Source organism: Etheostoma spectabile, chromosome 24 (assembly GCF_008692095.1).
Source record: "Etheostoma spectabile isolate EspeVRDwgs_2016 chromosome 24, UIUC_Espe_1.0, whole genome shotgun sequence".
In the NCBI taxonomy this organism is placed as follows: domain Eukaryota; kingdom Metazoa; phylum Chordata; class Actinopteri; order Perciformes; family Percidae; genus Etheostoma; species Etheostoma spectabile.
In genome coordinates, this window is record NC_045756.1 from 6,301,087 (window position 1) to 6,316,744 (window position 15,658).

General features: G+C 42.4%; 1 protein-coding gene and 1 long non-coding RNA gene across 3 annotated transcripts in view; one reads left to right on the forward strand and one right to left on the reverse strand.

The window, feature by feature from the left end:
• LOC116674154 (histone demethylase UTY) overlaps positions 1-1,860 on the forward strand; it is a 29,476-nt gene extending 27,616 nt beyond the window's left edge. For both annotated transcript variants that reach the window (XM_032506659.1, XM_032506660.1), the window contains 3 exons: positions 278-404; positions 909-1,079; positions 1,752-1,860. In XM_032506659.1, the coding sequence (XP_032362550.1) occupies positions 278-404; positions 909-1,079; positions 1,752-1,775 (322 nt within the window). In that variant the 3' untranslated portion in view covers positions 1,776-1,860. The remainder of the gene's footprint in view (positions 1-277; positions 405-908; positions 1,080-1,751) is intronic.
• A 510-nt stretch (positions 1,861-2,370) lies between these two features.
• Positions 2,371-12,767, reverse strand: LOC116674164 (uncharacterized). The gene is made up of 2 exons (XR_004327995.1): positions 12,516-12,767; positions 2,371-4,509 (listed from the first exon to the last, which is right to left on the reverse strand). It is a non-coding gene; the product is annotated as an uncharacterized LOC116674164 (long non-coding RNA).
• Between the last annotated feature and the right edge of the window lie 2,891 nt (positions 12,768-15,658).

Consider the following 15,658-nt stretch of genomic DNA (forward strand, 5'->3'; position numbering starts at 1 on the left):
ATTGGCTATCTAATGTTACACGTCAGAGGCACGCAGGAAAAACTCAGACAGGGCTCATGTAGTAGGAGCTGAAAAATGAATAAAAGGTTTGTGCTGTAATGTTATTTATTTTAGTTTTATTAATTTGGAATTGTTTAGGAACCGCTATCAAAGTCACGGTATTGGTATTGAAACCTTTTGAGCGAGACCCAGCCTTAATTATGTTTTCACAAGCTGGAATTTAGTTTTCCGGTATTATCTTTTGAATTTAATCTGACACAATGCATTGTTGTCCCAGATACTGCTTGCTGCGGACGCTGAAGCAGTGCCAGTGGGTAAAGGAAGCCTTGGCAACCGCAGGCAAGGAAACGGTGCTGAGGCCGAGGACCAGGGACGAACCGGCCCACTACTGCACCATCTGTGAGGTCAGTAAGCACACGTTTCAGCACCGGCTGTGAATTTGAACAGGATTTCACACTTATTTTTCTAGTATAAAATAATTGTCTTGTTTTTTTTTAACTGTGGACATTCTTAATGGGCCATGCGTATTGGATTAGAACCGAATGTATTTGTCCCCCGATTGTGTCTCTCTTAAATTAAAATCAAAACCATGCGATCTGCTGGTCCATTACCAAGGCCGACTCGGTTTATGTTTGAGCTAATTAATGGGTATGCGATTGGATTTATTTGAATGCAGGGCTTTCTAGCGTTTAGCAGCAATGTGTCCATATCCAATTAAACGTCTGCTGTCACTGTGACCTAGAAATTGGTCTATTATTCCCCGTTTGTGGAGCGGTTTCGGGATTTGTCTCACTCACGTCATCACTGCAGCCTCTGCTGTTCAGCTCAGAGTTTTAAGATCATTACACATTCGGAGCCATTCAGTTTGTGCCACACCTTGTTTATGTTTGTTTATGCACACTCTGCAGGTGGAGGTGTTCAACCTGCTGTTTGTGCGCCGCGAGCTCCTGTCCAAGAAGCAGTACGTGGTCCACTGTCAGGACTGTGCCAGGAAAGGCAGCGCCACGCTGGACAACTTCGTGGTGCTGGAGCAGCACAGGATGGAGGACCTGATGCAGGTCTACGACCAGTTCACATTAGTAAGTCACCGGACTGAGGGACTCAAAGCGCTTTATTCTTTCAAACTCCAGGAAAGTTCCAGTACATTTATGTGAATCAACCGAACAAAAATTGGTTTATTTGAAATTTGAATTAAAATGCAGACAACTATGTGCTATAGAGTGCTGTTAGTCAGCAAGTCTTCTTTCCAACCAATGATAGCCAATGAATCCGTTAACTTGTAATGTTGTTTTTTTTATTACGAGGGTTAATAATTACTAATATTTGCACTTAATGACACCCGGTTTCCTATTACTGCTTTTAAATTGCCTTTAACAGATTTGTCCAACAAGGAGACAGGGATGTTGTATAATAAAAAAAATAAAAGTTTAGAAGGTATTGAATGTGGTTCCCCTTTGAAACTACATTATTACAGACATTTTGACAAAACCAGCTTAAAGCTAATGTTTATTGCGACCAATTATGAACGAGATTTTGTAAGTCTGTGGAAGGTATTTTTCATGCCACATTATGCCAATAAACGTATACATTTTGACTTTTTGGTGATCAGGTATATGTGCAATACAACTTGCTAATAAAAGTACTTGAAATCACGCAGCTTTTTGTATATGGTAAACATACGTGTTGACTGCAAAGGCACCAAGCTGATGAGTTCAGTGACTTGACTTGTCGTGTATGCTCTTCCTCCCCAGGCCCCTCCTCTTCATTCATCTTGACATTAGGTGACAGCTCGTTCTTCATCTGCTGTAGAGCCATTTACAGGAACTTGTATTAAGATTTAAAAAAAAGAAAAGGAAAAAAAAAAAGAACAAACATCTACATACGCGGACCATTTCTGATATTCAGGAAAGCCAAGGCCGTCTCCCCACCCTCACCACCGCCCCTCCCATTATGGCTGGTCTCCATAGCGACGGCTGGAGGCTGAGGCGGCCGAGTGTGTCTGTCTATGCAACCTGTTTGAAGTGCTGGGGCCTGGCCCTTCCAGAGGGGGGCGCCACCGAGCTCGCTCACAGGACTTGTTTCTCTCTTCTCCCTTCCCTCCCCCCCCCTCCCAGCCCCCTCTAGTGACAATGGCTCAGCCCCGTTTTAATGGAGGACTTAATCAAAAACGGTTGGGAAGGGGGGCGAGGAGGAGGATTGGGATTCTTAATGCGTGATAAAAATGTTTTGTAGATACTTGTTAACTGTCACAACTGGCAACACCACCTGTAAAAGACTACTGACTTGACAAGCTCTCTCTCTCTCTCTCTCTCTCTCTCTCTCTCCCTCCCTCTCTCTCTCCCTTTCCCTTCTTTTCTTTTTCTATTCTGGTAACAGGATAAAATGTTGGCTTTGATTTATAGAATTTTCCCAAATGTTCTTCAGTTTTCCTTCCAAGGAGCACTAGCCTAACTGGTCTTTTCTATGGTAGATAGTCATTTGAAGACTCTTTGAACAGCAAAATCTCCCCAAAAAAAAATTGTAATGTGAAGAGTTAAGGTGATTTTTCCTTTTCTTTTTATTTCTTTCTTTTCTTTTTTTTTTTTTTTTACAGCTTTTATGTTTTATCTTTGTCTTGTTCTTTTCAAAACTTTCTTAGGTAAAAAAAGGAAAAATTTAGGAAAAAAAAACTTACTAGCCAAGTCACAAAGAGAATGGGTTGCACATAGACTTATGAAATAAAGTTTAATTTGTGATTTTCGTTTTGTTTCTAATCTTGATGTAAATTTACACTATTTATAAATACATATTTATTGCTTGAAAATATTTGTTGATGGAATGCTGTTATTTTTTCCAGAGTACCTGCCATTAAATTTGAAGGAGTTTTGTCATTTTAACACAACTCCTCTTACATTTTCTATATATAAATAAAATTGCTTAGCAAGCATTGTACAGAAACGGACATTTAAAATTGTTTTATTGTTTGAAGAATGTTTTATGATGAGTCAATAAACACAAAGTTGTCAAATTATCCATGCGTTTTGATTCCTCAAACATGCCACAATACTATAATCATTTGATATTGTCCTTTTACAGTAAATAACTGAACAATAAAACCATTTGTGAAACATAGGCTTTGATGTGAATGAGTACAGACCTGAAACCCAGCAGACAATGTAGCTGTAGACTGACACACACAGAATCCTACACTGAATGCCAGGTCCAGAACTTACCCAGTATCTCAAGATGTTATTTTTATATTTTTTACATAATCATTTCTTCTGTTCACTAAACTACCCATGCATCTAGGATAAACTGTTGTTTCTCTTCACAGTGGGTGGGCTTTCAAGTCATTTCTTTGAAATTTAAAAGCTGCATGGCACAAAAGATCACAAGGAGCGTGTGTGAAATACACATGGAAATCACTTGTTAGAATTGCAAATGCATTTGAAAATACTCCACAGAGTTCATTAGAAACCTTCAATTGCTGCTAAACATTAGCCTTCCTGTCATTCTCGTGCATCCTGAATAACATGGTTGCCAGCGGAGACCCAGTAGCCAGATGTAGCTGCTGCCAGCCCCACAGGATCTACACTGACTACTGAGCAACCGCTGCGCGCCCTGTGGCTCTGCAGCTCCGGTTGGAGCCAAAATGGCTGCCCAGCTGCCACATTTCAGCCAAGACGGGAAATGGTAGGGAGGAAATCAACTTCATGCAAAGGGAATATGACAAACAAGCAGGTTCCCTGGGTGCCAGATGTGTCGTCAGTGTTGGCCACTGCTGATATGATGCAGGTGGGGATGTGACTCAGAATCCAGTTCTAATACAAAGAAATCCCTCAAATTATAATATTGCACCTGAAACCATCTTAAATGTGAATAGGCAAGTAGAGGAAGAGTTACTAACAATACAGTACGCAGTCTATTTCACACTTGCACCTTCACCCATAAATGCTCTGCCAATATCTTGCATTTTAAGAGCTCGCATGCCAAAAATGTTGGGAAACATGGGTGTAAATGATGGTATTTAAAACAACTTAAGAATATTTTGTGGATTCAACTGCAGTGGTAAGATGTTACTACCTGTAAAGAAGTAGCTTGTTTAATCTTAACTAGAAATTGTTAGCATACTTATATACTTGCGATACATCAGCACGTTAGCATCGTCGCAGTGACGTTAGCAATTAGCTCGTAGCACTGCACTGTAAGTACAGCCTCACAGAGCTGCTAGCATGGCTTCTCTCTTTAATTTTCAGCACAAATATTGTGTGTCAGCGTGTCTCAACAGTAAATCGATGAAAACTGACGCATTTCAGGTTGAGGCGGTGCATGTGTCGAAGAAGCTAAACTGCCATTGCCCTCCTCATCTCCCTCTTTGCCTTCCAGCATGTACAGTCCTTCTGCTCCCACGCTGAAACCAAGATGGCCGTCTGTTGCAGCGTCCATTTTGACTGCAACAGATGGCTGCTGGAGGACTTTACGCCGCCTTTCATGGAGTGTCCATCTGCTGTTTGACGTCTGACAGGAGTCCTGAAAAAGAAAGACATTGGGGTAAGAATCACTTTAATCATATGAGGACTATATATATAAATATATTTGACTTAAAGCACAGACGACAACAAGCCGGCTGAGTCAAGAAAATTAAGACTCAAAATTCAATTTGAAAGCAGTAATACAAGCTGAATTCTCTGGGGGTCGTGAAACAGATAATACATATTGTGTATGCTTTTTGCTGCTGTTGCCTTTCTGTAATATTTAACCCACAAACACGTCGGCGGAGGCACACAGGAACAAAACAAAGTGTGGGCTGAAAAAAAATCGTGATTCTAGGAAACAAGACGCCAGTTTTAGAACAGGAAGTCTTCATCAGTTAAGAAGATTAAGACTTCCTGTTGGCTGTCTGAAACGACAAAGGCAGGAAACTTGAGTTTTGCGTTACAGTGACAATATGTTAAGAGAGAGGGGATATGGGATGCAGGTGGCAGAAGGGTTATGCAATTATTCACAAAAGAGTACAAATATAGGTACATTATGTATGCTAAAGTATAGCACACATACAGAGCTATCTCAAACCAAAACTCTGTCCTCACACAAGGTGTTCAATGGGCTCGGCCCCAAAAAGTTGGACAAGTCCTTTAACTCTCCCTATATATCTTCCACCTACATCCTCTGTGAAATCTGGCAGTGATCCAGCAGAGAGGTATGTGAACTCTGCTTGGCTTGGACCACCAATCACCCCCACCCCCCCAAATCCAGACCTGCTAACAATGTCTCCCTGTGTCACAGTGGGGGGGAAAAGGGGAGAGTAAAGAACGAGAGAGAAGGAGTTAAACCAGTAGTGTGATCAATGCCACCCCCCCCCCACCCCCCATCCCACTTTTCCCCCTCTCCTTCCTTCCTGTTCCCTCCATCTCTGCTCTGGCGTTTCCGCCTTTGTGAGAAACAAACAGGTGGCCTTGACTGCTAATTTTAACCAGGCCGATTGGTGATTGTCTGCCTGCCGTTTCCCACAGCTATGTATAAATGCCTGCAATAAACCAAGTAGGTCATTGTGTGAGACTCACACACACACACACACACACACACACACACACAAGTCTACACACGTGCACACATACCCCTAGAGCCGCACATACACCAGGCCCTGGCCTCTAAAAATGTCGGACTTGTCCATTCATCCACTCCCACCTCTGTTGCAAAGGATCCTCCCTCATTGGTTGTCACCAATAGCCAATGGCAGAGCTTCCTGCTGCCCATTCATAAAACCCCGGGTCATTGAGGATTATATAGCATTAAGCCATGTGCAAAGAGGAGGGTTAAACCCGCTATTTTAATTTTTGCACTACATTTTTAATGTTACAAATGAATAGTTATCAATAGTAGTAGTAGTAAACTGAATCTATAGCGATGTTGTTAATTGTTTATCTCAAAGTTTCTTTTCTTAATTAATGGGATTTTAATGCAGTGTAATCCTTTTACGTGTCAAATTTTAAATCTATCCTTTAAAGTCTCGCTCCATTCAGCCCGACGCGGAGACACAACATTCCTGTGTGTTTAATGAGTAATGAACCGAGGGCCCCTCAGGCCGTGATCATTTTCCCTTTTTGGGTTTTCTCAGGCTATCGCTCTCTTTATGCCCCCCCCCCCCCCCCCCCCCCCCCCCATCCCTCAGGTTGGACTCAGGCGCAAACGCACTCTTTGAATCCAAACCAGTGTCGTTTCTTCCCCCTGTAATTACATAGCCTGCTAGTCTTCTGACCCCTTTCAGTGTTAACTGCCCCCCACCTCTTCTCTGGAATTACATGTTATTATATTAAAATGTGTGACTGTGTCAAAGTGACTCCCTTATATGGAGCCTAATTAGCAACACCCTGAGCACAGACCTGTAGCTGAGAAGGAAACCTGAATAGATCCTTTTATAATAACTTGATGAAATGTCCCCACAGAATAAACAATTCCTACGACTAATCAATTAGGTATTACTAATCTATGGTTGTCTTGCAGTGCTAAGAAAGCAAATACTATATAGTCTGTCTCTTTGTAGGTTTTTTCGTAGGGCAAAACCACTTTAAAGCTGTAAAGTATTAAACTATTACATTATGTATTTTGGACTAAATAAGCAAATTTCAGCTGGGGAAAAAACAGCCATGGGTATTTATTTATCAAACTGGTGCAAAATTCAGATGTTACTCTATTCCCCTACACATGTACCCTACACACCAACTGTCAAAAGGCATTCTGGGAAATAACTAACTCGGGTAGAAACACGCACGAGTCAAAAACATGCAACACTTCATCACAAAATGACTCCCTGGAATGTTTTAAATCAAAGATTGATTATAAATGGCTTTATATTAGAATACATTTGAGGTTTTTTTTATGTCAATTTTTGATAATTTGCGGATGAATGTTGATTGCTTGGCTGCCATCCACTCAACAATACAAATTGTGGTGAGGCATGTTTGTGATGGGCTATCCAAGATAACAAAAAAAAAGAGGTGCTACCCATTGCTATGGAAACGGAGAGTAATTAGCACTGAGTGCTGTTCAGAGAAAAGGAGAGAGTGAGAGGGAGCATGATTTTTGCGTGTGTGGGATGTTGGCCTGCTTTCAAGAGATGAGCAATGAGAGGTAGAAGAAGAGGAGATGAAGTAGCAGTCATGCAGGGTCCAGGTATCGTTACACACCGGCAGAGACAATAACTTCCTCTATGCTGACTCAATCTTTCATATTAAATTTGATATTTGATAAACAAATTAGCACTTTTGCTGGAGGAAAGAGTCGGACACATTTCCTCAGTGCTGCCCCCCTTCTCCCCCCTCCCCCGCCCACACACACACACACACACACACACACACACACACCCCACTCCCCAAAGCCTCGCTGCATGTTTAAACAGGGACTGTAACTGGAAAGCTGGGTTCAGCTGTCGATCTGGCTCACGCTGCTCCAGTCCCCCATGTACTACGGATGTGTCTGTCCATCTGTTGGTCATGTGGGTTTCACTGATCTGATCTTTGACGAAGGCTGCACACAGGGCACGTCTTCACATTGCGTTCCAGCAATTGAACAAAGGCTATATAGCTGAGTTTTTACGGTCATGTTGCTGTTTTTAATTAGATGCGTGCAAGCAGCAGGGATGGGACATAAAGAAAGAACAGGATCATTCAAAGTGCAAATCAATGGGATATGAGTCAGAGACTGAAATGCATTACTGTTTCATAAAGAATGTGTCTTTTGCAGACATTTAAAAAAAAAAAACATTTTACTGGATGAGCTGTAAAGGTGAAAAAGTCACTTTTATTTGGTTTTATCTTATATTTAGCTATCCTGGTCTTTCAGTTTCAGTCAGTTTGGAATGTAACTGCAACCTCACTGGTACAATTTTGATAAAGCTGGCAGCAATGATGCGTCTCATCACTGATTGGCCCTCGGCTTGCTTGCATCATTCACAGAGGATGACATTTTTTTATTGTGTAATCTTAATTACAGAAGCTGTTTACCACAAATATCCTGCTTCAAATTCATACGTTTTTCACATATTCGTGCAGCTGCAGCGAGTTGGTTTTTGCCACTGAGCTAAAGGTCAGGATGCCTTGCTCAAAGGGCTCCCCTTCATTCAGCTGCTCTGTCGCTTGCATCACTCAACAACAAATCTAATCTAACCACAATGTTTAATAAGACAATGCTTAGTGCATTTCCCTCACAGTGCCGACACTCTCAAAACACCCACACGGTTGTCTCACAATTGGCCGCTGTTCTTCAAGCATTGAACAACTCCTCCATCACACTCTTCTCTGCAGCAGCTAATGGCAGCCAGGGGCCCACAGGCGCGCAAATGCTAAGAACAATTATGCAGATGTGTGCTAAAACCACTTTGGTGGTATAATCCAACAATCAAGCCATTATAGTAATTGTCATTAGCGAGTGGGCGATTACAGCGTCGACAGAGATGCCGAAGAACCGGCAGAGCTCCGCTGGTTTTATGCAAATGCAAAGCCCCCGTTAATATGTCAGATGGAAAGTCGCTGATTTCTGCATTAGTTACCGCAGAGCCGGGGAGTGTGTGTGTGTGTATGACCACCTGTGGGTTTACCCAGTGTGTAAACAGTAAACATATTTGATAGAAATTATTAATTTATTACAGGTTTTTTGGGGGTTTCTGTGCAAATACTATTTAGGGGTAGGTGGGGGTCAGAAACGGGGGAGGGTTATATAGTTTAGTTTTTTTTTTTTAAAGGGAGGTTGGTCTGAAACTTCTGGGAAAGCAGGGGAAGGACTTCTTTTTTTTTTTCCAAGCCCCAGATTTATGTATTTTAATCTTTTCTTGTGCAATTTGCTGTAAGAAAAAAAGAAGAAAATGAATGAACGAATTGAATATACAAATGGTTACGTCAAAGACTAGTCTCAGGGATTGTAAAGGTGCGTTTTGCCATATATTTTGTAATGTTATTTCTATGGAGAAGATTTTTTTTTTTTTAAAGTCAAACATAAGGTTCAGCCCCAACTCAATAACTTTCATCCAGTCCCTGACTGACTTTGAAAAGAGATTGAAAAGGCATAACCTGTCAGGAATTATCAAAAGATACATTCATTAGCATAAGATAGGGTTGTTGCAATAATTTCCTCTCGTTTTTGTTTCTATGGTAATGTCATAGTATTAGTTTTGCTGTGGTATCAGTGTGTAACATACCAGTCAGTCCTGAGGCCATCGGACCACTTTGTCCAGTTGTAACGCATCAGCCGGGAGCCGATGGGTGTCATGTGAGGAGGCAACATGTCAGCAGCTCCAATAATGTGGTTAACTTAAAGAGGAAGGCAAAGAATGTATCCTAAACTTAACCCCAGTCCTCCTCCTCCGCGTCCCCTTCAGTCATGGGTTCTCCCCTGGGTAATCACATACCAAAAACACAAGAATTTCCCCCTCTCCTTCTCCTCTCCAGGCTGGGGCCTACCTTCCCCCCCCCCCCCCCCCCCCCTCACAGCTGTCAAGCTCGCTGGACTTCACTAGGAACAAACCGGAAACTAGGCCAGTGTTTGCATTCAAACTAAAAGCATTTTTACAGAATTTTGTCGCTGGCTAATTAGGACATGCCCTTTATTTAAATCCTACAAAAATTATAAAAAATTAGGCTATTAAAATAGTAACTGGAGTCATAGTTCCATTATTCATAGTATATATCCGAGTTGAGATATTAGAGCTAAATTAAAGCATGGTTGATCACTAGTCGAGCAACAGAAAATTGATTGGCCCTTTTAATTGAGAGCGTATTGTTTTTCTTTGTCTTATGGTAATCATTGATAATTAGGTGTTGACTGTTGATTGGAAAACACATTTTGTTAAATACATTAAGAAATGCTAAAACAAAAATGGTAAGAGATAATGAAATAACTATTTGTATTAATCACAGGCCTATACTGTCGAATCAAAAAAATACTTTCAACATTTCACACAGTCAGTACTGTTGCTGTGTATGACAAATGAATAGGAAGGTACTTGTTTCTTTGTGTGCGTCACTATTGCAAGTGACTCTTATTTTTAAAATACGTAACCGGAAATCTAAGTTTTGACGTAGCTCACTTGACGCTGGTGGCAGCGGTTCAGAGAGCGGCTTTGAGAGCGGTTCCCAAACTGCTCTTAATGTGAAAAATCCAGAGAAAACGCCGGGCGCATTCCTGAGACCCAGAGACACCAGTGCCCGACTTGTGTGTGCGTGCGTAAATGTGTGCCTATGTGTGCGCGCAAACCTTGCGTCCCCGCGGGGGTGGAGAGCTTGGAGACCACACTTTGCGCATTGGCCCCCCTTCCCTCCCCACACACCCACACACACACCACCCCAACACACACACACACACACACACACACACACACACACACACACACACACACACACGCGCGCGCGCACACACACAATATACATGCACACACACATACACATACGGTCGAGCAGCACACTTGGCCCTTAAAGTAGCAAAACATTAAAGTTGTGAAAAAGAAAAACAGAAGTGGTTGTTCAACAACCCTGTAGATGTGGCTTTGGTTAAAAAAAACGACAGTTTGGTGCGTGAAAATTCCTTTTTAACCAAGTGGAGAGAGTGAAATGTGCTCCCTGGAGAAGCCCCGCATGGCCAAAGCACAGCATAACTGAGACGGTGAGGTGGACTTTGGTCAAAGTGAGCGATTAGGACCGGCACTAGTGTTGAAGAAATACTAACGTTGTATTCAACGATAGTGAATTGTTTTCATGTTTTTTTTTCAGTCGGATCACACGCCGCGTTGCGCAACCCTGCATGGAGAGGCTGCGATCGGCGAAATGGTGCCGAAGAACGAGAACATGTCTGTTAAACTTCCCTTTATCCAACACGGGCAACAACAACGACGACACACCGAGGCTGCAGAAAGTTTTTATATAGGCTACCGCACCGGAAGATAAAGTGCCGTATGAAAAGTGGCTCCACTTACCGTGGCTGCGTCTGCTGGCCGCATGTCCCCATGAGAGTGTTGTGAGCGTTTGTGTGTGTGTGTGTGTGTGTGTGTGTGTGTGTGTGTGTATGTGTGTGTGCGCAGGAGACGCATACCGATACTAGTGGTCGGAAGCGCAGCGCGACACGTCAACGCGTGTTGCTTCCATATCGTAAAGGGGATTCTTCAGCTGCTGCCTGGCTCAATGGTGCACAAACTGGGGTCCGGGGACCTCCGAGGGGGCCCGATGTAGCAGAATGAGGAGTGTAACGAGCCACAAGTGGCTGTGGTTGACGGTGATGTAGAAGATGATGCATCAAATCAATGTCAGTTCATTAAAGTAAGAATTTCCAATCCCTGCATCTAATGCATCTAATCCCTGCTGTTGAATCTGAACTCCCATTGAAATATCCACAAATGAGAGAATGGATTGGCAAGATGTGATCAGTTATGACACTTGTGTTTTTTAATTAAATATGTGAAATCTTTGGTCGCCAAACTAATAATACAAGCTCATATAATCCTCGTTTTGGTAAATATAGTTTTAAATGTTAATCTTGTACAATACTTTAGCCAATCAGACAAATTCTGTAAATATATTGAATTAAAACAAAAAAACTCAGATTTGGTCCTGCACTGGTTGTCTGAGGGTTCAGTTCTTCACCTATCTGCTCCTGAGACTCACTGCATCACCACCGACTGCAGCTATCACTGTGTTATATCCAAAATTCACTGCTACTCTAATTAAAATCCATTTAGAAACACTACCATAAGAGATACAAGAAATGACATAAAGTAGCTGTCTTGTGGTTGAACTTGAGATTGAGTCACTGTAGGAATATTAAGTTTTAAATGTTTTCAAAATGGCTCGAAGAACAAGCAATAATGTTGCATTTGGTGGTGGTAGGATGTGTGGATGGGATGGAACAATGCAAAGCATCAGTCAGTCTGTCAATCCCTCCCACAACATCACATCAATCTGACATTTCATAGAAAACACTCAAACACCACTTCATATACACACACACACACACACACAGACACAGACACACACACACACAGACACACAGACACACACACACACACACACACACAAACACACACACACACACACACACCTACACTGCATCTGGGGAATATCACTCTTCTTTTTCCTCACGTGCGACAACTTGAAAACGCAAAAGCAAGTCTGTGTAGGATTTCCCCCACCCTAACACCTTCTCAAACACACACACACACACACACACAAACACACACTCACACACACAGTCTGATTGAATCCTGCAGCAGCAGCTGCCCGGAGCGTGCTGCTGTTTTTAATTGAACAGATAACAGTCCGAATGTTTTTGTCTGCAGTGGAAAGGAAGCCTGGAAGATTTGTACTCCTGCTGCACTGTGGAAACAAGCGCCTGGCATCTCTCTCTCTCTCTCTCTCTCTCTCTCTCTCTCTCTCTCTCTCTCTCTGCAGTGGCTCAACAACGAAGCATGGGCAGCACGAGACACAGACAGGCATACAAATAGGCACCCAGGCACATACATGGCACGTAGAAAAACAGAAACATCAAGTGCTTACCAGCAGGCTTCCTCCAGACTGTTAAACCCCAGGACAACCCCAGATGCGTGATCTGCCTTTTTATTTCTCCCTCATCTCTATCTCTACACACACTTTGCTTTTGTCTGTCTTTCTATCTGTCCTCCTCCCCCTTTCTGTTACTCTCTGTCTCCGCTGCATCCTTCAGGACATCAGTATCCTCCTCTCCATCCCTCTCTCTGCTCTCCACCAGTCTCTACACTGATCTTTTAAGTCTACCAACCTCTCCACTGATCAATGGACAGCCGGCGAAGCAAGCGCTGCTGCCTCCACCTCCCCCAGTTTTATGTGTGTGTGTGTATGTGTGTGTGTGTGTGTGTGTGTGTTTCGCTGTGAGGAGGCTTCCAACCCACACACCACTCTCCAGAGCTCTCAGCCTCCACAGTGCCTCATCAGTTGACCACTCCACACCCCTACGCATCAATTGTGTGCATGTGTGTGCACACCTACACACACACACTAGGGCCATTAAAAGCTACGCCCACATTACACTGTCACCTGAAGTTGATTTTTTTTTTTGCCAGCATGTCTTAAGAAGGGCACCAAAGCAAAGAGCTCTGAACACCTGTGACTCATCTTTCTCCTTAAGGAGCTCGTAACGGAAGTAGTTATGTCTATTATATTTCATGAGGCTTAGTGGTTGAATAGCCAGCTTCAGGCCACGCGGCTTATTGTGTTGTTGTGATGCCATCAGCGTAACAGAACACAATAGAAATACTAATTTTAAGTACATTCTTTGTATGAAACAACACCAAAGCTGAACAAAAAGAAAATCACATTTTCACACCCTCTGAAAAGACGAGGAAACAGGCTCGAGACTTCAGTTTGAATCGCTGAGCTCAAGCTAATTTGAAAGAAAAAGAGTGTGTTAGCAACCAGCACTGCACAGTTATAAATACTAATCTAAACTCATTTCCTGCTGCGAGAGGGGAAGCCTTCAGATGAGAGTAAATGCAGGCGATTCAGCGGTGGCATCACGATGGGGTTTAATCTAATAACAGCAAAGGAATGACCGGTGAGACGCCCCAGGGTTGACCGATGACCCAATGTCACCTATCTTAAGAAAAACAGCATTTCTGAGCTTTGGAATAGGAAAACAGGGCAAAATCATCTTTAACCTTATATTAGTTTTAAACAAAACAAAAGTTCAATGTTTCATGCACGCCGCAAATATAAGAAGAAGTGGGTAATGCGTGGTGATTGGCACCGTGGCTGAACAGACAGGAAAGGCTGATTGACAGGTGACAGATGCTGGGCAAAAATACCATAATGATGGGTGCTCATGGCAGCAAAGATTGACGTAACAATTACAGAGAAAAACAAGATTCAAGCTATTTTAATACAATTACAGATATACCAGCATCCACCTCTGCAAAATGTCAGAATTATGCCCCTATGGCAATACGTGCATAATGCTATGGAGGCTGAGTGATGCGGTCAGGATTCAAGTCTCAATAGTTTCAATAAAAGATTGTTGTCATATTAAAATAAATTGTTGATACTATTTATTGCCGGTATTTATTCTGCCATAGGCACAAAAGATCTGCACACTGTACTGACAGCTCGCAGCAATTTAGTGTAAAGGTCCAATGTGTAGGAATTTCTCCCATCTAGCATTGAGATCAAATGTTCCAATCAACTCTCTGGCACCGGTTCCAAGTACGTATCACAGCTACGGTAGCCTTCACGCTTCAAAAAGCCGGTCTGTTGCTCTTGTCAATATCCTTTTTCTTTTTCTGGGCGAAGAAGAACCAATCAATCCATCAACATGTATTTATATAGCACTTTACAGCAACCTGCAGGTATCCACTGTGCTTTACCTAAGGAACCAAGTACAAAACAACACATCGTACAATAAAAAGAATGAAGCATATAATACAGTAAAATCAGAAAAGGTTGCAGAGAAACAGGAGAGTGAAATTGTCACACCACTACTAGGTCTTAAAAGCCAGCCTAAACAAATAGGTTTTTAGTTTGGACGTAAAAAGAGCCACAGCTTTTATCGTCCGATTATCAGGGGGTAACTTGTTGTTAGTGTTGGGGCAGCAACTGCTAAAGCCTGATCACCCCACCTTTTACACCCAGACCGTGGCACTTCTAAAACCAGTTGGTTTGAAGACTGCAAGGACAGGCTGTGCTCACGCAAAGTTAAAATTTCAGACAAATACTCCAGGGTGAGGCCATTTAATGCGTCGAAAACAAACAATAAGATCTTAAAATCTATTCTAAATCAATCAAGCACAGAGAGCCAATGTAGGGTGTAGAGAACGGGAGTAATGTGTGCATGTCTAGATGTTTTTGTTAAAAAGCGAGCAGCAGCATTTTAAACAAGTGTAAGGCGTGAGATGGATGTCTGATTCAGACCAACACAGAGAGAGTGGTCCAAACTTGAACTAATAAAGACGTGAATAGTCTTTTCTAGGTTGTGCCTGCTCAGGAAAGGCTAAACTTTAGCCTGGAGACGAAGCCGGAAAAAGCTTGTTCTAACAACATTGCTGATCTGTCAAATTTCATGCTGCAATCAAAAGTCAACCCCAGATTTTTGACAGCTGACCTAGTGTTTGAAGACTCCTGTTCCTGAAATTTGGATTTTGAATATGTGTGGTCCTCCACATTTCCTTCTTCAAAGCTACGATACCCATTAGCAGATTAGCAGCACCTGTGAGTTCATCATGTGACAGCGAAAACGCAAAAGGTGGAGCAGTATGTCCCGTCCACCCCAGTTCATGCAAATGGAAATGTAAAATGTCAAGCCAAAAGGAATACTTGGAATTGATGATGGTGGTGGTAAATATTCATTCATATTCTATATTCACACGTTACACACATTAATGAACAACTAAACACATCACACACACATTCACTTGGTCCAGTCTGAATAGACTGACTATCAGTCATGCGGATCACAACCACCAGAGTGATGCATGTGTTTGAGACTGTACATGTCTTGTTCTGCCTTGCGATATTTTAACCATGCCTGACAAAGATCTCTGTCAGACGGAAATGTTGCTTTATTAAATTAGTTATAAATACCTCCTATCATTCTGCTACAGCCGTGGTTCCCTCTCTCTATTGCAGTTTGCGTTGTCTGTGGCGGAGTCCACCGTTTCTGCTCTCGGTTCGAG